This window comes from Truncatella angustata, assembly GCF_020726525.1.
Source record: "Truncatella angustata strain MPI-SDFR-AT-0073 chromosome Unknown BKA67scaffold_5, whole genome shotgun sequence".
NCBI classification, from domain to species: Eukaryota; Fungi; Ascomycota; class Sordariomycetes; order Amphisphaeriales; family Sporocadaceae; genus Truncatella; species Truncatella angustata.
Window position 1 is genome coordinate 1,419,546 of NW_025763385.1, and position 22,778 is coordinate 1,442,323.

Below are 22,778 nucleotides of genomic sequence, written 5' to 3' on the forward strand. Positions count from 1 at the left end.
ATTTTCTTACCTGAGCCACGGTTAGAGTTTGGCTTTTGTGCCGTGTGGTCGCTCATTCATGCTAGTGCAACAGTCCCGCGTTGGGCGCAAGCCTCCCAGGCACAGAAGAACTACTAGTACGAACACTGCGAGCTTCGAGTGATATAGCGATTCACAGGCAGGTAACATACAACTGTTGGTCGCTCATCAGTATTTGTTCTAAAGCTGGGGAATAATTTTGAACAACGAGTCAATCTTCTGCAATTTCTATTGGTTTACAGTGATCAAGTGATGGCTTACATACCGCACTTCATATCTTCTGATGCTGCCAGGTCTCCGGGCCATAAGGCTGCAGCACCGATCGCCCAGACTAAACGTGCCATATCCCCGGCATGAGGGTGTTAGCTGCAATTTAGAATGCTGATTTTCTGCAGTAGTCCTCTTCCTCTTGGGGTTACTACCAGCTACGGTTTTCATGAACCACAGAAGGCTTGGCGTTCGCAGTGTCTTCCTGTCCCCCACACGACGTACCTACGAGTATGGCTGTACCTGAGACTTCGTCCATCAGGTCAGTCTCTGCATTTTTGGTGTGGCCTACTCATGCAGAGAGGGTCTTGCATTACCTCGCATTGCTGGTGGGGCGATGAGTTGCCGGGCATCTTCACGCTCGGATGGCGCCGCAAACCTTCTTGCAAACCTCGAGACTATGCAGAGACTCTCAGGCAGCATTTACCATCTGCTCTGGCAATGTGCCACGGGATGTCAGTCTTGAAGACTGGACAGCCAGTCAGCGCTCAATGGTCTGGCTTCTCTGGAAGTTAATCCACAACCCCTGCTCCAAGATATGGCTCATTTGTTTACCCGTCATAACTCAAGGTACCGACTGGTGCGGACTGGATTCCAGGGTAGGGTGTTAACAACTTAGTACTATTGTGTATCCATGCGACTGACGTATTCTTCGAGCCCAGCACATCAAGCCAATCCACGACACCTCGGGGGGACTTCACTGTTACATCTGTGCTCATTTTCTCTCACCGGCACGTAATGTGTTTGACGCAAGTTCAAGACCTCCCTGACACGGAACATTGTGAAGCTATTGACCACCCTTTGTACAACATCCCACATCCAGCCGCTCTTCAACCCAGCACTTCGGAGCAATCCTACTATCCCAGCTGTCTACTTAAATTTGATCCGCTAGTTACAGGTGTGCCATCTTGGCTTAGCATGGTACTTTGAGACATTGGTCGAGTGTAACTTCTCTCTATGGTCTATCGGTGACAATCTTTGGGAAACTTTGCCTGAAACGACTTCGAGTTTCCAGTTTGATTTCGGTATAGGAAAGGATATAAGTCGCCTCTGAATCCCAACGACTATCCCAAACATGCCCCATGCATCAGAATCAACCATGATGCGCATAGCTATCGCCGGAGGAGGTGGGCTTGCCCACATTCTAGCAGCGCGACTGGCAGAGAGTGCCCATGCTATTGTCATTCTGTCAACAAGGGTGAGTTTTCATCTCCGACTATTTTCTCCAAGTTTTCTAATGTATTTCAGTCACATACTGAACTCGAAGAATACGGTTGCCAAGTCATCGTTGTCGATTACAATAACATGGAGAACTTACGTTTCGCCCTTCGCGGTGTGGAACTCGTTGTCTCTACAGTGTCTGGTCCGGAACAGGTCAATTTAATCGACGCCGCACGAAGAGCCCATGTTAGTCGTTTCGTACCTGCAGAGTTCGAAGGCCCTTTATCTCAACGTCCCATCGATGACCCAATCGACAACGGCTCGTCAACGGCTCTCGAGTTCTTAGGGCGTTGCGCCGCTTCAAGATCAAGGCCCATGCGATTCACCGTATTCACCTGCGGTGTCTTCTATGAACGTTTTGCGGCAGGAGGCCTTGCAGCTTTGAATATAGGTGCCAGTCTTGGTATTCAGAACCAGGGAGACTACATGTTGAACATCGCCGAAGGTATCGCAGAAATACCTCGAACGAACGCACAAGGACGGCCTGTGCATGTCACCATGATATCAGTATACGATGTCGCCCTCTTTGTCGCTGCAGCTATCGACCTTGGCATAGACACTTGGCCAAACGAATTCAAGATGCGGGGAGCTCACCTTACTACAGAGCGTCTAGTCGAGATATGTCAAGAAGTAACAGGAGGTAAGCATCAAGCCCTGCTATCTCGGGTTTGTTCTATTATAGTAAGTACTAATGAAACCAGTTCAACTCGAAGTTGTGTCCAGGCCCTATCAAGAGCTCTACGACTGGCTCAATTACTTCGAGGGGAGCCAAAATGTAAATGGTTGGCGTAAGATGCAGCAGCTCATACAGACTGCCAATGGTCGTTACTCGTTCAGTGATGCAAATTTGAACGACCTGGTCAGCCTGAGACCCATGGGCATTCGAACCTGGCTACAGAACAACTGGGCCCGTGTTGGATCTTGACTTCTCTCAATCACATTTCGAAACTATCAAGTTCCGGTTACCTGGTCACCCCTGTCGTAGCTTGTAAGACGCAGATGGCCGATACACAACTGACAACCACTACACAATAAATTTTTTTTTCCCCCATTAAGGTTCGGAGCACATCTAGGCGGAATTGGAGGATACCTTCCTTTCTTTCGTGTTCCTTTAGAAGCCTGGAAAGACTTAGAGGACTAGCACTCACATGCAATCAGCAACTAGCGTACAGCATCTTGGCTGGCCTCGGCTTACCTCTGATGGCTGTGTCCCGCGTTTTCATGTTAGATGGACTCATGATCTTCAACCTATTTCCAATATACTCCAATGTTCACTTCGACTTATCTATCTCGCCCAGAGCAAAACACTGGCCCCCGTGCTGTACCGTAGCGTATTTAAATGCTCCAGTTTTTTATCCAAGGAAAAGGAAATGACTCTGGCTTCTCCGCTACAGGTTTTTCTACATGGGATGATTGGAAGTGAAGCTTCCCCACGCGAGCAAGACTGCATATCATCAGACCCACATACTACGCGACCCCAGCCATTCCACAGCGTATACTCCCCCTATTGGCAGGAATTTGCCACATGCTTACCGGCGAAAGCTCCAACAGTCCGCGCCCCGAGACCCTTCACATCTGCAATCTGAAACTTTCCCTGGTTCGAGAAATGCTTGATTTTTTTTTTCTTTTTGGGGGGTTTTCTATTGGTCTGAAATTGAAAAGAAAAAAAAGGAAAAGGCTGCCAACACGGAGCCTCACGTCCTGTTGAAGTACGACTGTGGCTCAGCACACCCATCTCAAATGTAACCGTTAATTAGAAAAGGACCACATTTAGCGTTGAAGATGCGGCGACTTCCACAGGTCATCTGCCTGTTAACAGCTTAATCAATTCGCATGCCCAGTTTTCTGCCTGCCAGGTTGAACTTTGGTGCCTTGATGCCCTCTAAGAACGCCTTGTGTTGAAAGTCTTGTGCCGAACGCCCCACCCTTATGCACCCAATAACGACGAACCTCATATCCAAAACTGGAGTCCTCACAGCATTCCCATCTCACCATTACATGCGTCGTCAAAACGAACCTATTTTCCGCCATTCCCGATGAGGTGGCGAGGTTGTTGCTCCGGCTGACTCCGGCGACTATACACTTCTCACTGGTCGTTCCAAGTCTCTTTCCCCTATTCTTCCTCGGCGAACTCAGTCACAATCCACAAGCAGAATTTCTCCCATTCGACAGCCCACTCTTTGAGCCTCTGGGACTTGAGGCCACTACCGACGGTGGCCTCCTTGACATCCTTGTTCCACGCTTCCGCGGTCTGATCTTCGAAGGCAGCCCAGCGGACACTGTTCTCAGCCAATGAACCCAGCCCGGCCAGTCCAAGGTTTTCCCATCCCTGTAGTGCCTGCCAGAAGTCATGCGTGCTACCGGCGGTGTCTTGGCCCAGCATTGCCGGGTCGTCGTTGCAGAGCGAGCAGGGCACTCCCCTCGCCAAAAGTGCCGGCAGAGGGTGACTCATGACGGACCCGCAGAGACGCAGCACCTCGTTGCTGATGGGGCAGCTCTCGATCAGGATCTTCTTCTCCTTGACGAGATCAATCAGCAGTGGGTGTTTGTACAGGCTGAATCCGTGGCCGATCCGGCGCGTTCCGAGCAGAATCGCGTCGTACAGGTTGTGGTCTGTTTCGCTACCCGAGCCTAGGCACTCGCCTGCGTGGAAGAAGAACGGGAGATCCACCCCTTCCTCAGCACATTGCTTGCGGAACCAGAAGAGTTCGGGAAGCACGTCCTTGAGCGGACGACCCGCATCTTCTTGCCCGACTAGGTCATAACCAGCGATCAGATGGGGGTGAGTGATTTTTGTTGTGATGCAGTTGTCCATGTCCTGGATGATGTGACGTATCGGGTTGAACCGTATGGTAGCCCAGATCATGCGAATGCCCCAGAACCCCTTGCCCTCCTCCGTTGCCTGGAAAGCCTTGACTTCCTCGTCGATCGTGTCCATCATTGCAACGTAGTCCTGCTCTGGGGTCTCGCTGTTAAGGCGGTAGTAGTCCAGCTGCCACGAGAAGCGAATCTCTGCATAGTTGACACCGTCTGCTTTCAAAAGTGCTACTAGTCTACGCAGAAAGGCCCTGAAAATGGGCTCGTAGTGGATGATGGAGTTGACGACCCGAAAACAACTGTAAAACTTTCGCCATATCTCATCGACACCATGGTGCTGAGCAACGGCATCAGTGCGGGATAGCGCACATCTGCTATAGAGCCACTGAAGAAAGCCTGCTCTGCCACCGTCCGGGAAGGCGTCTGCAGCTTGAGTGAGTAAGATCAAAGTATTTGGCTTGTAATCCTCGGCCCAGATATTGCCTTCAGTCAGCGCCGTCTTTTTGAAGCGAAAGAAAATCACCGCGTCTGCCAAAGCTTGTGATGACGTCAGAGGCCGATCCGCCATAATGTGAATACCGGGTTCCTTGAGCAGCAAGTCCAGCAGGAAATTGAAGTCAACCATGGCATCGAGATGTGCGTGGAGGAGAGCACCTTTCGGCATCTGGCGAATGATTTTCCACAACTTCGTGGTCTCCATGCGCTCCTTCGACAAGGAGAACATCATTCCAGGGTGCACCGTGATGTTCTCCTCCTCGTGGGCAATGGCGTTTTCCAGCTGAGGGGTCCAGATTGTTTTCGCCTCCTCATTGCGGATGCGGTCAACTATGTCGCACGCTTGCCTAGCAATGGGCGAGAGGTTCTTGCGAAATGAAGCATCTAGTGTGATATGAGCGAAGTGTATTTATAAGATGGCTGGACCAGGAGTCTCACGGACCACTGCGCTGCTTGCTTTCCTCAGCTATAAGAGCATCACGGCCTTGTAGATATTTCTGGACAAATGGTTCGTCAACATTAGGGATGGTTTGAGATATCTCATCCCACTCCTCGCTTGTGAACGGCATGACTCTTGATGGTATCAGCAATCTTTAAGCGGTTGATCCGTTCTTGGAGAAGTTGAGTTGAAGTACCTGGACGAAAGTGAAGGACGTGTATATATGAAGGTGCTTAGAAATGAACTCGTTGTCTTGATGCCAATTTGAAGAGCAGCAAACGGCGAACACCGATGTCCAGTGTATTACGGGCAGGTTCCGGAAGCGCGTTTGATGCCCCCACTACATTCCCCGCACTTTTGGGACAGCTCGGGGGCGGTCTTTAGGGGCCACCTTCGCTAAACTTGAGCTGTTTCGGGCTGTCAAAATACTACTGCCAAACACCGAAACTTGAGATTTCACCAATTCTTTATCTCGTCTCGTCTCGTCTCTTCCCCAGTTTCTCATCTTTCAAGTCCAGACCCGGTCGCCATCTTGAAGAAGAGACAGGGAAGGTGAAGTCACTACGGATGTAATGTTTTAAACAAAATATTTCCGGCGGACAGCGGCGGATCCTGTTCGATCCAATGCACTATATCCGCAGGAATCCCCGGATCTCCACCGGAGTGGACAACTTGGTGTGGAAAAAGTCATATGACTACGATATACGTGCTCAGCTTTCCTCAGGGCAGTATATGTATTGGCCTGCATACAAATCGCATCTTTGGCATAAAAACGGAACTTCATTCTTTGCATTGGATCACGAATCCGACAAAACATAGCGGAATATATGACGCCCACTAAGTTGCAGGTATTGTATAATCAAGTCAAGTTGGTCGATCTTGCTCCTGAGGACTGGCCTTATCATCGCTTGTAATGGGTATATTCTTGAGAAACAAACTCGTGATTTTGGAGCACGACAGGTTAGGAATACAATAGAAGATTGTATAATAGATTACCGACTGCCAAGCATGATCAGTTGCTGGAAAGCATTATAGCTCTAACTGGTCCGTATTTCCCAGATGGCGTTTTTCTATGGATCCTCAGGAATCTTCGACGGCCGTAGACTAAACAATCGGTAGTCCAGTCGCCAGTTCGCCACATATGAGGACGTCATCTCGGTGAACAAGGATTTGCAACACACCTTGGTACCTGCGCCGCAGCCTCAGATAGCGCTCAAACCTGGTCCCCAGGATCTCATTGGAACCCGCCTCACCGGGACCGTTACAACGGTATATCGTTGACACGAGGTGATGTGCGTCGAACTCGTATGGGTTACAAGTACATGCTCGACTGTCTCGTCTAGTGTAGGAAGTATTTAAGCCTCACCATCGCGGGCGCTTTTGTGTGACCTTCCGCATCAGGTGCAGACCCCCGAATCCCAAAGATACGGTTCACTTTAACGGCTTCGCCTATCCTAGGATCGTTGTTGCCGATGATTGGCAGACCAACCCCTGGCACGCGAGCTATTTCTTTTGTATAGGACTTTGTAATTACCTCATCTAGTCCAGTAGTGAAGCCCTGGTTGCCATGCTTACTAAAAACCATGAACTGCCCTAGCACGATATTCTAAAACGCAGGGTGATAGTGCATACCCATCTCCGAGCATCCGGCGAAGGTACCATCGACAAGTCTTGCTAGACTATATCCCTGTTGGGGGCCAAAAGTGCCGCTGCTACGCTGTTGGCAAACTCTACATCTCACCAGCCAGTTAAAGCGCTTGAGACCCAAAAGCAGGGTTCCACGAACGTTACCAAGTAGCTCGCAAAGATATCAATGTCTATAATACACCCGTTGTGGTTGCGGATATCAATAATATGTAACGTCACATGCGTCGTAATGAGTAGTGACAGAGGACAGTATCCTAGAACGACAATAGTACCTTATTTGGTGGAATGTGGAATGTATTCCGTATGTAGTTTGAAGTATTCTGAAGAACCCATGTTCATCTAACAGACCCAGGATTTCCCAATTGATACAGGAATGTTCATTCTCTCATGTTACACTTGTAGCGCAGTAGATTCCCGGCTTCCATGACTACCCTGTTTCCACGCTTCGGTAGGGTCCTTTTGTTGTCTGTGGGCCTTCTTCTCGCCGACCTTACCCCAGCCACCACCACCAGGTGTATTGATGATGATCCTATCACCTGCATTGAATGGTGCAGAGTTCTTCGCACCCATGTTGATGTATCTCTCCTCATACTCAACTTCGTCATCATCGACATTGGCATGCCCATGACGCGCTGTCAGGTCCTTCTCCGGGTTACTCTTGGCCACACGTCTGACCCAAATATTGAGACCACACTCGGCGTCTTCGCCGCCTGCGAGACCATATGGTCTGTAAACTCTCCGCTCACTCAGGATAGAGACTTGGACAGGGATTCGGAACTCGATGTCACGGATCACACCATCTCCTCCGTCATGCTGGCCCTTACCTCCCGAGCCTTTGCGGAGAGAGAACTCTCGTAGGATGACTGGGTACCGTCTCTCAAACACTTCCGAGTCCGTAATGCGCGTATTGGTCATGTGAGTGTGTACACCGCTGGTACCATCCCAATCAGGACCAGCACCTGAACCACCGGCAATTGTTTCATAATACCCAAATCCTCTGACCTCCTTCTCGCCGGTGACATTTCCACCGAACCCAAAGGTGAGGTTGTTACAGTCACCTTGAGAAGCAGCACAAGCCTCGAAAGCCTTGAAAATGACATCTGTAACACGCTGGCTTGTGAGCACATTTCCACCAACGACTGCAGCACCAGTGGAAGGTGAGAGCAGAGATTTTGGTGGGATCTTGACGGTGATAGGCTTTAGACAGCCCTGATTTAGGGGAATGTCTTCGGAGATGAGACAACGTAGACAGTAGATGATGGCACTGTAAGAAACTGCTTCGGGCGCGTTGATGTTGGCGTAGACTTCGGGGCCTGTACCTTCGAAATCAAACACAGCTTCGCCCTTTTCAGCATCAATAGTGACACGTAGACGAATAGGACTCCCATCATCCATGAAATCTACTGCTGAAAGGTCCTTTCCTTCAAACTTCTTGGAGACTTTCTTCAACAGCTCTCGGACACAGTTCTCGGCGTTGTTTTGAATATTGACCATGTAGAACTGTACGGTCTCCTCACCATACTCGTCAATGAGACTTTCGATGAGCGAGATGCCCTTTTGGTTGGCAGATACCTGCGCTCGCAGATCGTTGATGTTGTCAGCCAAGCACCTCGTACCGCTGCAGCCTGGATATTTGGCAGGCTCCTTGTAGAGAAGCTCTGTGATTCGCTCTTCATTGAACTTGCCCTCACTGACAATCTTCTCGCTCTTGATAGCTGCACCTTCCTGGAACAATTCTCTGGAATGAGGCGGCATGCTGCCGGCGGTTATGCCACCAATATCAGCATGATGGGCTCTTGATGCAGCGTAAAACAGAATCTTGTCTCCCTTCTCGTTGAATGCAGGCATAAGTAAGGTTATATCGGGCAAGTGAGTGCCACCGTATGATGGGTGGTTTGAGATGATTACGTCACCCTTCTTCAGTTTTCCTTCCCATATTTTAGCTTGAGTGCGCACACAGGTCGACATCGAGCCCAGGTGCACAGCTGATGACAAGATTAGTATTTGATTTCTTATTGATATTGTGGCACTTACGAAGATGTGGCGCATTGGCAACCAGGCCACCACTTGCATCGAAGATGGCGCAGGAAAAGTCAAGGCGCTCCTTGACGTTCGTGCTCACACTGGTCTTCTGCAATGCTCGACCCATTTGCTCGGCAATAGCCATAAATCTGTGTCCAAATATGCTAAGCAAAATAGGATCAACGTCCCGTTTTGAAGCATCGTCCTTTTGCAAACTATACATACATTAGCAATCAAGCAGTCTCGACGGTTTGCCACAATGACTTACTCCTTAGCATCTTTGACAAGGTCGATGACAACGTGCGTCCTGAGGATAGTTGCCTTTGCTTTGGGCGTGACGACGATTGTTTGTGTTCCGTCTGCAAGCATTGCAGGTCCCTGAACCTCATCGCCCACATCCAGATCCTTCAACTTGTAGATGGGAGTCTCGAGTCTCCCGCCGTCGAAGTAAACTTGCGATTTAGTGAAAGAATTCTTGTCGCCAATATCCTGTCGCTTGACTTCCTTAAGTTGCTCATCGACGGTTTTGTCCTGGTATCTGAAGCTTTTGCCGATACCGCGGACTCGAACGTCGTCCACAATGATATCTCTTTCGTCCAGGGTGAAACCGAATTCGTAACGGTGGTGTTTTACAAACGCCTTGCCGAAGTCCCATTCTTCAATATCATCGCCTTTGCTCGGCTTGACTATCATGAGTGCAGACTCGGTACCTCGATATCGCATATTCAGGTACTCTTCAAACACTATATCCTCGTCACTAAACCCTTGGTCTTTCAGGGCTTGCAGAGACTTATCCTTGAGTTTTGCCATCTTAGATTTGAGCTCGTTTACCGCTTCGCCTTGATTTTCCCACACCTTTGAATCGGGTTCCTGGCGCTCGTCGACGACATCAGCTAGTGCCATACCGTAGGCGGACAAGACTGATGAGTATCTATGGACCAGGATTTGCTGAACGCCCAGTGCCTCTGCAATAGCAACAGCATGTTGGCCGCCTGCGCCACCAAACGTCGCAAGCCTGTGTTTCGAAGAATCATGGCCCTTTGCCTCGGTGATTGACCTGATGGGTCTCGTCATGGACTCATTAGCAACAGTCAAAAAGCCATATGCCACTTCATCTAAACTCATGTTCTTTCCAGTCTCGTTGTTGATCTGATCGGCAAGTTCTTGAATGACCTTCTTACTTGCATCAGGGTCCAGACCTTCGTCTTCGTTCTTTCCGAAGATCTTTGGGAAAAATTCAGGTAGAAGGCGTCCCAAGAACAGGTTCGCATCTGTGACGGTTGCCGGGCCTCCTTTTCGATAACAAGCTGGACCAGGGTGCGCGCCAGCTGACTCGGGTCCAACAACAAAAAGACCGTTCTTGAAGAATAACCTACTACCTCCACCTGCTGCAACAGTGTTGATATCTAGTTGAGGAGATTGTATCGTCACTCCAGCGGTGGTCGTTTCAAAGACATGCTCGTACCGTCCTTCGCCATATCTAGACACGTCGGTTGATGTGCCGCCCACTAGTGACACTTTGAGCAACAATATGGGAATCTCTGGGGGTGTTCAGCAGACTTACTGTCGAAACCAATAACTGGAGTTTTGGTCTTCTCGTCGTAACTCGTTATCGCATAACCGACGACACCACCAGCTGGGCCGGACAAGATGGCTTTCAAGCCTGTGAATTTTTCAACGTCGACTAGACCGCCGTCACTTTGCATGAACTCGCAACGTGCTCCCTTGTTGCCTTGTTGATCCAAAACACTCCGGGTTCCCAAGCCGCCCTCGAAACCCTTTTGGAACCCAGATATGTACTTTTTGATGGCCGGGGTCAAGTAAGCATCCGCACAGACGCTGGTTGCTCTCGACACGAGCTTGATCATAGGCATGAGCTCATGACTCAGCGATATATGCGTAAATCCAACTTCCTTGGCTATCTTGCCGACAAGCGCTTCATGGTCAGGGAAGGTGTACCCATGCATTAGACATACGGCTATGGTTCTGATTCCCTTGTCGTGGATTTCTTGCAGTTGTTTCCTGATGCCATGGCCCTCGGGTCGCCGCAGCACTCGGACCGCTTCTCCAGACAAGCCGATGACAAGATCCTCCTTTTCCGACCCCTGTTCACCAACTTTGACATGTGCCTTGGCCTGGCGCCTCTCGGGGTCTTCCGCGTAATCCTCTAGCGTTACTCTTTCGTCGACCTCCACGACTTGTTCGTAGAGCACATCGGGTTTTCGTATGGCCAAATCGAAGATTTTCGGCCGGCTCTGGTTGCCGATAGAGAGACAGTCCTTGAAGCCCTTAGTAACGACGAGGGCTATCCTCTCACCCTTCCGCTCTAGCAGGGCATTCGTGGCGACTGTGGTTCCCATGCGTATGCTATCGATCTTGGAAGTGTCGAGGGGCTCGCCACGGGGTATCTCGCGGTCAAGGAAATGGCTCATGATGCGACGGATACCCTCGAGAGGCGCATCGTCGTAATTTGCGGGATCCTCAGAGAGCAGTTTGATGACAATGTCTTGGCCATTGAGTGTGCCAACGCAGTCGGTGAATGTACCGCCCCGATCAATCGCAATGCGGATCCCACGTTCCTTGGTATTTGTCGAGGCCATTGTCGCGGTGGCTCTAGTGGTCTATTCGGGTGAAAATCGGCGTCTCGCTGATACGAACAGTCATATGTCACGTAGAACAGCCGACAAGAACTGCAGTCCTGCTGATACAGATATACGCTCTTCGCATGTAAGCTTCCGTAGATCGCGCCTCCAAGAACGGCACCCAGATTATCAACAAACGGTTAGATGCCGTGCTGTGCAAGTGCCCTGCAGATCGGCGCAGTTAGACGGGAGGGTCGACGAATAACAGGCCAGAAAGGTTGGTATAGCACACCCAATGAGTAAATCTCGGGAACCACGGTAGTGACACAAGCAAGTATAATATACTGAACCTTCGATGTATTATCATAAATCGTAGTTCAGTTATACGGAGGCACACCACCGACTGACTTACAAAGCCGACAAGCCCCTTCCGATGTCGTCACAAATTGGGGGAAGCTCAACCCCACCAAACCCCGCAGCGTGGCGCCTTCAACCGCGCACAAACGCGCTGGAGCACATGGAAGCTTGACTCTACGGGGCTCCACATTAGCTTCACGGCGGTGGAACTCCGCTGAGAGCAGCTAACGATTTGTCCACTATTCCCATTTATATTTGTCAGTATCTTACGAGCACACTGCAAGTTGGTGGTCTGCATACAGTACTGTAACTGCAGATAATCACTGCAGGAAGACGCCGGAAATCTTCTCCACTGTGTTCCAGTTCCGGTTCTGGGCCCTCATTGTATACCACTTTCAAATATAGCATACAGCTGCCGTCAGTCTAGCCGCAATTGTCGTCATATTCAAAGAATAGCGTAGCATTTCTAGATGGTAAATCTGTGCTCACTACGTTACTCCTCGTAGCCCGAAGAGCTGGGCTTGAGTCAGGCACAGATTCGACAACATCATAAGGTTATCTCCCGATTGCGTCTGATACGCCAAGTAGTATACGAAGGGCGACCCCACAAAACCCGTGAGGTACTCAGTGCGATCTATCGCATATACCAAAAAGAAAAAAAGAAAAAGAAACCCCCCATTCAGATAGATATACTTAAGTATGTGATGCGTAAAGCCTGTACCACAGCAGGGCTGCTACGCTACGGCTCATCGGCGCTTCCAGGTCTTGCACGCCGACACAAGAGAAGGTTGCAGCTTCCTGGACTTCGCATTGACGCGTGCCAGCTGTCCGAGATTCTGGAATAGTTTGAACTCGTCCATGAAGAAAATCACCTGTAACCTGAAAACACCAAATATCCGTACCAAACCCTCCTGCAACTCGTCAAGTACCCCAATGCAAACAGCGATAACTACTCCGAATATGCATGACAAATTTGTTGGCTGTCAATATCAATCAACATGAGCTAATTCTTTTCCAGCTCTAGAAGTTCTGCTGTATCTCTTCAGATGTATTTGTCCGGTTGAAAGTATTCCATTAATCACCTGGCTGTTCAAGAATCTAAGATGAATTGGACCGAAGGCAATCTAGCACGTCACTCTCGAGGTAAGGCGAACAATCAAGTCCTCAAGCGTCAGAAACAACATTTTGCGAAAGCTCGCACCAAACTCCTCGGTGGGAATGTAACACGAGGCCCTGTGACCATATCATTTCTCAACTCAGAGCACAAACAATATTTCCAGCACGTCCCAGCAGAGACCTTGTCGCCAGCAGGAAACTCCATAATGGCAAGACAAGCCCACTCACCACAGAATGGCTCAGTCGCAATGCCCCGAGGACTAGGGAGAGTCGAACGAAACCAGAATCCCAAGCCTTTGTCAACGCAGCGTGATGGTGGTCCTACGGGCACTCAAAAACGCTCGACGTTCGCCGATATCGTCGACGAAGAGATTGCACAAGAAAGGAGACGCAAGCTACTCAGGAAGCCGGATTGGGCTGGTCTGGAGATGCAACAGCCCATAGAGCTTGTGTTCCCGGGTCAGTCACAAGCTTCCAGTGGACGACTGTGGAGCGATACAGGACCCCGTAGATCCGGGGCCATCCTCAGCCCGCGCTTGGGAGCAAACGAACCGCGAACTCGTGCGTTTCATAGATCTCATCAAAATCATGCGGGGCCTCTGAGGCGAGCAGCCAAGGTACCGCCCATACAGATAACAATCGGTAGCCAGAGCATCACTGATGCCACAAGTTCACAAATCTTGCAGGATCCTGAGATGCCCAAGCTCAAAGCACATAGGCTATCAGTGCTACCACACACAGGCGAATTGAGCTCTGGTTCGGAGCGTCGGAACGGAAAGTCGGGCTCTTCCAACTCGAGACTACATGGGGATTCTATGCTACTGGCAAGCAACGATCGTACTCATGTTCAGACGATGAACCCAAGAGCGGACGTGGCTGACAGCAGACACCGACAATATGGTCAAGATAAGCCGGAACATAGCGTTCACGCTTCTTCCGATATATATGAGCCCATACCACGACGTACCAGAATCTCAACGATCCTGCAACGCTCTCCGTCGGCAAAGTCAACAGATTCCGAGAGCATAAATGTTGAAGTTGGTAGGCCAAAGCGCGGACTTCCTTCCGAAATCGCTGACAACGAGCGCTGGATGAACAGATTATTGCCGGAGGACAATCTCGTCATACCGCTAACTCGTGGGTCCTCTTTACTAGAAAGCTCAATACCAAGGCCGAGCATAAGTCCTGGCATCAGCGAAAGGCATTCCCAGGTCGATCTTGGTACCATTGAGAAGCCCGAAGCTTCGTCGCTTGGCTCTTCATGTTCAGCAACTGGGAAACATGCTATAGCACTGGAGATGGCCCGTTCTAATCACAATGTGGCTCGTTCAATGTCTCGAAATGTTTCGGGAAGCTATTCCATGCAACAAGCTCGAATGTTAGACATAACATCCGGTCAAGATGTGGATCTCATTAGACAGCAGTATACAGACCTGGGCGATAATTTCCCTCGCCATTTGAAACATGCGAAGACTCTTGATGACACTCCGTCATGGTTTCGAAACCCACAGGCCGAGCATGACAAACCCCGTCATCTAGACAAGAGACAATCGTCAGTGTCCGCAGGGGATGACAATACTCAGTGGATGGAATTCATTTTTGGAGATCACAATGATGACTTCGATAGCCGGGCTTACCAGGAAGCCGCTCATGATGCTGCCAAGGACATAAAGCCGTCACAATCATCAGGAAGCTCAGATGAGCTCCCGATGACCGATATCGGCTTTCAGTGTGCAGCAATGGCGCACAACCCGGTTTATCCGACAATCATGACGGACGGTGATCAGCGGACCACAAGCGACTATGCAAATGCTAGCCTTATAGCAACGAAGGGCTCTGAATCATCCCCGATTTTGCAATCTGGGGGTCGCCAGCCCTTTTTTGAGAAGCCAGACAGAGACAAGTCCACATGCTTCGGCTTTCAAACGTCTCCGAACTCAGCCTCCAGAGTCTACAGTCAGTCCATGGAAGCTCAGAATATGTCAGTACCAGGCGTTGCATCCGACATGGCGACTGCAGGAGATTCTATAGCAACCAGCAGTCCTAAATATTCATTCCGCTTTTCAGCGCCGCAGATGTTCATGGGGAAGCTGGCGATATTGGGAGCAACTCCCAGTGAAATGGCGCCTCCGCCCTTGCCCTCCAAAGCACGCAAACGAAAAGCTAAAGGACTCCGAACGAAGAAAATTTACGAGAGGAGACCCGACATTCGAGCACTTCCTGACTTCATTGACGACCCCATCGAAGAGTTTGAGGAACCCAAGAATCCTGGACCTGTGTATTCAAGAAAAGTTCCGGGAATAAGAGGTAGTTAATGAGAACGGTATCAAGATCTCGCCTGACATAGCTCGGTAGTTGACTAATATGTAGTGAGGCTACTAAGATTCCCAAAAATAACTTCTAATGAACAAATTAAATGTATAATTTGATTCCATACTACTTAAGCATGCGGCTTGTGGTGATTGTAATGTACAATGCTGTGTGTGCATATGGCCTGCATTGACTTTTCTCGTGTGTCTTCATCCGTCAGGTCGCATTCCAGGTCGCATTCCAGGTCGCATTCCAGTTGAGTTCTCAGGTCGAAACTATTTGGTAGGTGGAGCTTATTCATCATGATCAACCAGCATCGAGTATCCTGACGTTACAATTTTGTATTGATGGGGATTGTGGCCCGGTTTTATCTCTAAGGTTTGTCTTGTCTAGTCTAAAGAAAAGAATACTGTTGGCTCAGATAGTCCCGGCGAACGCGTACCTAGAGGCAGTGACCTGATCAGGATTGAATCTAATATAAGAGAAGTACAAAGTTGCCATAATCTTGCTGTTCATAACTCCTGTGAGGTTATTGTTTCTAATCAGGGTCAGACCGCAAGGGCTAGACTCGCCTTATAGTGTCGTGCTATGCTACATTTTCCCTGCCTCGCAGGGTCATGGGATAAATGGGGCAGTTGGGTGCGGTCGTTGAAACTGATCCAGAATGTGTACCATGCATTTAAGCGCGCGTGTCTTTCGCATCATTGGATGTGCATTATGCCAGGCGGTCCATCGATTATTGGGATCCGCCAGCCTCTCCGCGCAGAAGCAACAGAACAGCAACCTAGGGACGTCGTCGAGAATGTCACTAATAGGACGGAACACACTAACGGGCTGGTGCGAGTCTGGCGGGTAAGCGGAGAGAAAGAGAGCCAAAAGCGTGCCAGGCCTATGTAACAATGCTTGACGTCGTGGGGTTGTTCTCGGACTCCAAGCCTACGCAGCCGCGGTCTTCCCTTGCTCGCCGCAACGGGCTTGGGCAGCTGGGCTGGATGCTAAGACGCAAGATCTCAGATCTTAGCTGTTGCGGTCTGCCCCTTATGGGCATCTGAGACCACGTCAACGATGAACCGCACAGCGTCGTTCATCATTGTCTCGTTGAACTCGTGACCAGCGTCCGGGTAGACGATGTCTTCCACGCTGACGCCGCCGTCCTTGTACCATGTCTCCACGGCGCTCTTGAAGAAGTCCAGGAAAGGTTCCGACTTGGCATACGGCACCAGCTTATCCTTGCCGCCCGATAGGACCTGGAACTTCTTGCCTCTGATTGTCTTGTCGAGGGCGGGTTTCAGTCTCTTCTGCTCCGCCTCCGAGGTCGGGAAGCTGATGTCTCCCGTCCCAAACAGCAGGCCCTTGGGATCGTACTTGCCGACCGCCCCGACCAGCGCAGCGGGAAAGTCCCTGCTTCCCAGGAACGAGCTGCCACCGTCGGCGGCGGAAAAGGTCTCCAGCTTGGACAGCCTCGCGCGGTCGCGGATCAGCGCGACGTAGTCGGGGCAGCCGATGACCGCGACGCCCGCCGTGATCCTCGGCTCCGCGAACAGGGCCTGCCAGACGCTGTGCCCGCCCAGGCTGACGCCCAGCGCCAGGTGCTGGTCGACTTTCCTCCCCGGGCCGCCGTGCTCGCCGTTCCCGAAGATGTAGCCCTCCAGCCCGTCCAGCAGCAGCGAGGTGTCCACGACCGCGCCGCTCACGATCCCGAACATGTCCTGCGCGTGCGTCTTGTTGCCCTGCCTCCAGGCCTGGTTCGCGACGTCGGATATCTTGCGGGTGCCGTGGTTACGCTGGTCGAAGGCGACGGCGATGAGTCCCCGCGGCGAGGAGGAGGAGGATGAGGAGGAAGAGGAGGGGTGGCGGTGCCAGGAGCTCAGGGCCAGGGACGCAATCGTCGACATGTCCTCCTTGGCACGGAGGCGCGGGTGATGTAGCCAGAGACACGATATGGACTGAGCACTGGGTGGGAGCTCGGTCAATCCGTAGATGTCGACGTGCAGGCCGGCGATGGGGAGGGTCGTCTTTGAGACATTCTGCGCGGGGCCGCCGGCGGCCAAAGGGTTAGGTGTGGACATTGTTCGTACTCGGCCGGGACTGCAGGTCTGACTGGGTAAAGAGGTCGTCTATGGTTTCGCGAGATACCAGAGTATAGCAACGATGAAGCAGGATCTAGGCTAGATGGTGCAGGTATAGAGTTTATGCCGACGAACGGCATAGCGCCTCGGCGTCCAGGGAGCTCAACTGCGAGGTTTTATAGAGGCTCTTAGCGGGGTTAGAGGGGTATTATTAATTACATTAAACTGGGTCCGCGGGTAATACCTGGAGGCTCTATAGCATCTCAGCAAGACGTATAGCGCAGTCCGATTACGGCATGATAAATTTGGTATGGTCTTATTCCCAGCCGTCGGATTTCATGATCAAAAAACCGTGCTTGTTCTTGTGGTGCCGAGGCAGCAACTGCAAGTGCAAGTCCATCAGTAGATAGGACAGCGCAATGGTATTGCTATTAATACATTGTTACAAACAGTTTAAACATGTATTTTCGGAGTTCTGTTCAATTGAAAGCCTAAGTCATGAAGCGCAGTCTAACCTTTAGACTATTTCCAACCTCCGTAGTTTCGTATCTCAAAGCAAGTCCAAACCCCCCATGTTCAGTTCTACAATATGAACCAACCTATTCGAAAGTACTCAGTTGGATATACCAAAAGGCCCCACACATATCTGTTATCGATGGCAAAATGACACAACATTCTCGATCGAGTATGGCGGCCACCCCATTCTCGATTATAGGATCTTCCATGGCGTGTATCCGTGTATCAGGAAGAAGTAGTATGAGAGAATGCCAGTGTTACATGTTGAAGTCACATTCATACAGTCAAGCTGAAAGGGGACCAGAAAAGATGTAACGATATAAGAAGGCTAGTATTGCATAGTGCAAGCAATCAACCACGTTGCTCATCATGTCTCTGTCATATGAGGGGCTTAGGCAGGCAATCGTGGATTCATACGCCACAGCATTGTCAGTTCTGTTTCAAACGCCTCCGTTGCTGAAAAACTTGATTTGGCATTCCTCAAGAGCGCCAAAATTTCCTCACGCTGCCAAGGGGTGGTGCATCGTGCCCCAGCGACCCTGAGAGGGAACAGATGAAGTAGATGTGATAAACTCGTCCGCTCTAGGCCACACCTCGTTGAATGTAGTATGATGCGAACGTGAGCTTGGATGTCCTCTTCAGTAAGTGTAGGAGTTGGGATACCCAAGTCGTTCCATATATATATGTTGTAATCGAATATTCCCGAGAGATAAATACTGACTGCTGAAAAGAAGGCATTTATAAGAACAGCTATGCTGTCCACAGGGAAGCGATCTTCGAACTTGTTCGAGACAGAACTGTTGTTCAACATTTGTGAATTCGTTACGTTCCACAGTAGGAGATTCCGACGCAGACGGTGACCTTCAAGGGCTAGATCGTTCGCTGTCTCGTTGACCGTGACTGGGTCTAGCTGGTCGAGAGTATCGATAAGGTTGCCGGCTCTGTGCAGCCATTAATCAGCTTCGTTGTTGAAATAATCATGAGTTGTTTACATACCCTGCGCTCAGCTTGGCACACATCGTGATGATGTCCAGAAGACTTTCAAGTGGATGCTGCGGCGAAGCGAAGTTTGCCTCCCTCGATCCAAAGGACAAAGCCGCCCAATCAGAGCGGGTGAGGAACGTGGTCTCATTGAATACAATCGTCCTACAAGTTTCAAATATCCGCACTTGGGAGAAGAAACTTTTACCAGGCTCGGTACGAAAAAACTCGGGGCCTGCAGCTTCTACAGCTCTCGATGTACCGTAGACCATATGTTTGATCCAGCCATTGCCCGTTGGGTCGTGCATTAGCTAGCCAATAGTTAGAATGCAGCGTACAATTTAGTGCTAGCACCATGGACAATATGTGACAAACAACAATCGAGAATCATGGGAATCTTAAAGAAGAGAACCGACCTACTTCAAACAATCCTAATAGCAATGTTGTCCATAAAACCTGGATTCGCGAGGGGGTTTCAAGAGAATCTATGTAGTCCCGGAGTGTGATAATAGCACGTGAGTATGAGTTCAGACTGAACTGGACATCTGAAGTATAGTTCGAAAATTCTTTTGGCCGATTAACTTCAACTTTTGAAGCTTCTAGAGCGCCGATAGCCAAGACAGCTTGGACTAAAGGGCAGGCACCCCGTGTCCCAAGCAAGCTTTTGATACTGGCATCGTACGATAGACATTGGGGGTTGAAGGTATTTTTTTGAACAAAAAGACCAAAGTAATGTATATAACGGTGGGTTGAATCAGAAGAAGGAGACTGTGTCAGAGGTGGTAGGTGATTATAGGCTACCTGAGCGTTGTTGGTAACAGAATTGGAATAGTGCATAGACGTTTTGTGCTGTCCAAGATCCAATGTGATGGTCTGTATGGATGAGTCGCCCGGATACTTGCAGACCAGATTCCGACGTACGCAAGTCTTACAAGGAAATTCCCTAGAACACTATCTGGTGTCAGGTCATACTCGACACAAATGATAGGCACTCGTGATAAACGTACCTTCAAATGACTCTCGGCACAACACAAACACCGCGATCGCTTGGCCCTGGAATCAAAAGGTCCAAGAGCCATGTTGAGGTAGGGCTCTTCGTCGAGCGGAAGATGAAATATTCATCACTCGTTCTCCAAGTGTTGACGACACTTGTCGAAACCGCTGTTTAGCTTTGGTAAAATGAGGCTCTGATCGGGTTCAAGCGACTGGACTAATCCTCCGTGTGGGCTTTAACAACACTATGCCCGAAACGGCATCGATCTCGCGAGGCAGCTCCACTTCACCCGTTGGAGACGATGCTAATAAACTCTAATTCAGTAGCTCGGATAGAATGCCATCGAGTGGGCCCTAGCAATCATATTAACACCTTTGAACATCTACTACTTAGATCGCGTGTCGTCGTATTCGCGCAGTCACTCCTACAATAGGAAACATCTTGCTTCTCATCGCCCTAGACTCATCATAAGCGGAATTGACTCCACTCATAGCTTTTCTGTTCTAAATCTGTACAAAATGTCCAGATATAAAACAGCTCAGACTCCAGCGTCAAAATGATCCAGAAACTCATACTCTACCAAGTTGTATTTGATCCGCTTCTCTGTAGTCAAGACACACTCAAGGCATACTACGAAAATTTCGAGAAATTTCTATCGCTCCCGCTGTCATGGCACATATACGTTTATTCCTCACTTTTTTGCACCTCGCGATTGTGAGAGCACTCACCCTTCCGACCCCAACTGGGCCATTCTCTGTCGCTCTCTTCACCACTGCGCTAACCGATGTGGCACGCATGGATCCTTACGCCCCGGCTGATACTCCTCAAAGGCGTAGAGCTATGATATCAGTCTTCACACCAGTGGACACCACCAAGTACCAATGTGTTAATCACTCGCTACCCTACATGACTACCCCCGTCGCCAAGGATTATGATCTTCTCGCCACATCAGGTGGGCTGCCAGACGGGACTTTTACATCCCTGACGATGCAGCTTTGTAATGTTACAGAGTATAAAACATGCTCGAAAAGTCGCAAAAGCCAACGCGGAATTCCCAAAGTCTTGCGTCCACTTCTACTGTTCTCTCCAGGCTTCGGGCAGTCACGTCTTGTATACAATGCGATGGCTCAGTCCTTGGCGAGCGAGGGGCATATTGTGGTATCCATCGATCACCCATACGATGCCTCTGTTGTAGAATTCCCCGACGGCAGCCTTGTTAAAGCTGCTAACATTTCGAGTGACGACATAGCAGCTCTCGAGGCGCTCGTTCAGGTATGTGCGCTCCACTGCACGAGCCTCAAGTTGAGCCATCTTGGGTCCAGAAATACTGACAGAACATCAAGGTCCGCGCAGCAGATGTCTCGTTCGTGATCGACCAGCTCCAAAGCTTACCATCATTGAGAAAAGCCGTTCAGAGCAGCGGTTGCGATATCGACTTTGCAAGGACCGTCATGTATGGTCACTCGCTTGGTGGAGCAACAGCAGCGGCCGCTATGCTGTCGGACCCACGCATATACGGTGGCGCGAACCTGGATGGGAGATTTTTCAACCCCGTGGAAGAGACCGGATTGACGCGACCTTTCATCAATGTTGGCCGACCGAACCATAGGAAAGAAGATCCCACATGGGATACATTCTATCAGAATACGCAGGGCCCAATGATCGAAATATCGGTAAACGGGACCCTTCACGGATCCTTCACCGATTTTCCCTTGATTGTCAGCACCTTGAACATCACAGACATTACAATAATCGAAGGCTTACAGGAGTTCCTAGGAACAACACCCTGGATGAGAGTCGGCGATATCGTTAAAAGCCTCATTATGGCTTTCGATGATTTTGTGTTCAATCACACAAAATCTGCTCTTTTACAAGGCGTAGACTCCAAGTTTCCCGAAGTTGAACTTGTGCGCGGCCATTTTTGAATGGGAGTTTACCACAAGATACAGCGACGTCAGGTTCAGAAGGTCGGACAGATAGTCCCCTGCAATTATATGTATTGGTCCTCTCGCATGATTCGAGAGTTTACGGGACAGGTTTTTATCGATAAGTAGTCAATCAACCTCCATATGACACCTCGATGTCTAAACCCGTTGCAAAATGGACAAATTATAATTGAAACCGAGTTCTGCAGGAGATACTCCAGCTCGCCAATGACTTCACATGAACTCTGTTGACCTTCACCTGAGAACCCCAACCCATAAGTTTCCTGCCTTTCGTACTCGACAAAAGTCTGACTACGTTCGTGTATTTGGCCCTGAAGACTGGTTCGGACACATTGAGCAGCGCCCGAGAAGTTGCAAGGTGCGCTTGGCACCTAAATACATATGTTAAGGTGCAGAGAGTATAAGCTCATTGTCATGTAATAGTTGTGAGTAACTTCCAGGCATAACCATTGGGTCTGCCCGGTTGCTTCCTTTGCAGTGGTCCAGCACATTGGCGAGGTGTGGTTCAAGGCTCGGCATATGAGGCGGCATTGACCGTTATGGTTGCTACACAGGGTCTGGTCCTCGCCCCCGAAACATTGCGTCTGCTCCTAGTCAATTCTGAAGAATGAGAAACTGGGATGTACCATCTACGAGACCGTGTGGCAGTCCTTGGCAGCTCCAGGCGCGCATAGTGGCACTCAGAGGGCAGCCATAGACCTTGAAGTCAGATTTGTTACCATTCCAGTCAACGAAATACACGACTTTGCCTTGCAAGGTCCTGTTTTGACTCGTGTACCTGGCGACCTTGTCGATATATACGTGCTAATAAAGTTGATTTATATATTTCTATATCTGGACTAATGGCATTACAGATATATCATCAAGTGGTACAAAAATGTCTGGCTTACTCTTTCACATCGCTTAACAGCAACTTAGCAGCAAGGTCGATAACATCAAAGGATACATTTTCACCCATGACTCCCATCTACATTCCAAAGT

At 49.8% G+C, this 22,778-nt stretch overlaps 7 protein-coding genes across 7 annotated transcripts; 3 read left to right on the top strand and 4 right to left on the bottom strand.

Annotated features, from left to right (window-relative positions):
* Positions 1-1,112: 1,112 nt before the first annotated feature.
* BKA67DRAFT_305106 (uncharacterized protein) lies at positions 1,113-2,543 on the top strand. The gene is made up of 3 exons (XM_046096103.1): positions 1,113-1,483; positions 1,534-2,146; positions 2,208-2,543. The coding sequence occupies exons 1-3, from the start codon at positions 1,361-1,363 to the stop codon at positions 2,429-2,431; spliced, it is 960 nt and encodes a 319-aa protein (XP_045957210.1). The 5' UTR covers positions 1,113-1,360; the 3' UTR covers positions 2,432-2,543.
* Positions 2,544-3,619: 1,076 nt separating this feature from the next.
* On the bottom strand, positions 3,620-5,387 carry BKA67DRAFT_519731 (uncharacterized protein; the record flags this gene model as incomplete). Its single annotated transcript, XM_046098126.1, has 2 exons — positions 3,620-5,202; positions 5,261-5,387. 2 exons carry the CDS (start codon positions 5,385-5,387, stop codon positions 3,620-3,622), a joined length of 1,710 nt encoding a protein of 569 aa, XP_045957211.1.
* Positions 5,388-7,113: 1,726 nt separating this feature from the next.
* On the bottom strand, positions 7,114-11,904 carry BKA67DRAFT_568024 (hydantoinase B/oxoprolinase). The gene is made up of 4 exons (XM_046103008.1): positions 10,491-11,904; positions 9,195-10,434; positions 8,939-9,141; positions 7,114-8,889 (listed from the first exon to the last, which is right to left on the bottom strand). The coding sequence occupies exons 1-4, from the start codon at positions 11,524-11,526 to the stop codon at positions 7,295-7,297; spliced, it is 4,074 nt and encodes a 1,357-aa protein (XP_045957212.1). The 5' UTR covers positions 11,527-11,904; the 3' UTR covers positions 7,114-7,294.
* Positions 11,905-12,968: 1,064 nt separating this feature from the next.
* BKA67DRAFT_536640 (uncharacterized protein) lies at positions 12,969-15,296 on the top strand (the record flags this gene model as incomplete). The annotated part of the gene is made up of 1 exon (XM_046100193.1): positions 12,969-15,296. The coding sequence occupies one exon, from the start codon at positions 12,969-12,971 to the stop codon at positions 15,294-15,296; it is 2,328 nt and encodes a 775-aa protein (XP_045957213.1).
* Positions 15,297-16,244: 948 nt separating this feature from the next.
* Positions 16,245-17,700, bottom strand: BKA67DRAFT_305170 (uncharacterized protein). Its single transcript, XM_046096104.1, has 2 exons — positions 17,605-17,700; positions 16,245-17,547 (listed from the first exon to the last, which is right to left on the bottom strand). The coding sequence occupies exon 2, from the start codon at positions 17,358-17,360 to the stop codon at positions 16,302-16,304; it is 1,059 nt and encodes a 352-aa protein (XP_045957214.1). The 5' UTR covers positions 17,361-17,547; positions 17,605-17,700; the 3' UTR covers positions 16,245-16,301.
* A 130-nt stretch (positions 17,701-17,830) lies between these two features.
* BKA67DRAFT_568030 (uncharacterized protein) lies at positions 17,831-20,037 on the bottom strand. Its single transcript, XM_046103009.1, has 4 exons — positions 19,865-20,037; positions 19,278-19,808; positions 18,873-19,168; positions 17,831-18,817 (listed from the first exon to the last, which is right to left on the bottom strand). Exons 1-4 carry the CDS (start codon positions 19,934-19,936, stop codon positions 18,268-18,270), a joined length of 1,449 nt encoding a protein of 482 aa, XP_045957215.1. The 5' UTR covers positions 19,937-20,037; the 3' UTR covers positions 17,831-18,267.
* A 194-nt stretch (positions 20,038-20,231) lies between these two features.
* On the top strand, positions 20,232-22,126 carry BKA67DRAFT_568032 (uncharacterized protein). The gene is made up of 2 exons (XM_046103010.1): positions 20,232-21,123; positions 21,195-22,126. The coding sequence occupies exons 1-2, from the start codon at positions 20,521-20,523 to the stop codon at positions 21,774-21,776; spliced, it is 1,185 nt and encodes a 394-aa protein (XP_045957216.1). The 5' UTR covers positions 20,232-20,520; the 3' UTR covers positions 21,777-22,126.
* Positions 22,127-22,778: the final 652 nt, after the last annotated feature.

Bases quoted from the DNA above. Each gene is read 5' to 3' on its own strand.
- BKA67DRAFT_305106 (XM_046096103.1), top strand. From the start codon at position 1,361: ATGCCCCATGCATCAGAATCAACCATGATGCGCATAGCTATCGCCGGA. The intron at 1,484-1,533 runs GTGAGTTTTCAT...AATGTATTTCAG, and splicing joins TTGTCATTCTGTCAACAAGG to TCACATACTGAACTCGAAGA. The intron at 2,147-2,207 runs GTAAGCATCAAG...TAATGAAACCAG, and splicing joins ATGTCAAGAAGTAACAGGAG to TTCAACTCGAAGTTGTGTCC.
- BKA67DRAFT_568032 (XM_046103010.1), top strand. From the start codon at position 20,521: ATGGCACATATACGTTTATTCCTCACTTTTTTGCACCTCGCGATTGTG. The intron at 21,124-21,194 runs GTATGTGCGCTC...CAGAACATCAAG, and splicing joins CTCTCGAGGCGCTCGTTCAG to GTCCGCGCAGCAGATGTCTC.
- BKA67DRAFT_568030 (XM_046103009.1), bottom strand. From the start codon at position 19,936: ATGGCTCTTGGACCTTTTGATTCCAGGGCCAAGCGATCGCGGTGTTTG. The intron at 19,809-19,864 runs GTACGTTTATCA...GACACCAGATAG, and splicing joins GTGCCGAGAGTCATTTGAAG to TGTTCTAGGGAATTTCCTTG. The intron at 18,818-18,872 runs GTATGTAAACAA...ATGGCTGCACAG, and splicing joins TGTGCCAAGCTGAGCGCAGG to AGCCGGCAACCTTATCGATA.
- BKA67DRAFT_305170 (XM_046096104.1), bottom strand. From the start codon at position 17,360: ATGTCCACACCTAACCCTTTGGCCGCCGGCGGCCCCGCGCAGAATGTC.
- BKA67DRAFT_568024 (XM_046103008.1), bottom strand. From the start codon at position 11,526: ATGGCCTCGACAAATACCAAGGAACGTGGGATCCGCATTGCGATTGAT. The intron at 10,435-10,490 runs GTAAGTCTGCTG...AAGTGTCACTAG, and splicing joins TCCAGTTATTGGTTTCGACA to TGGGCGGCACATCAACCGAC. The intron at 8,890-8,938 runs GTAAGTGCCACA...TCTTGTCATCAG, and splicing joins TGCCAATGCGCCACATCTTC to CTGTGCACCTGGGCTCGATG.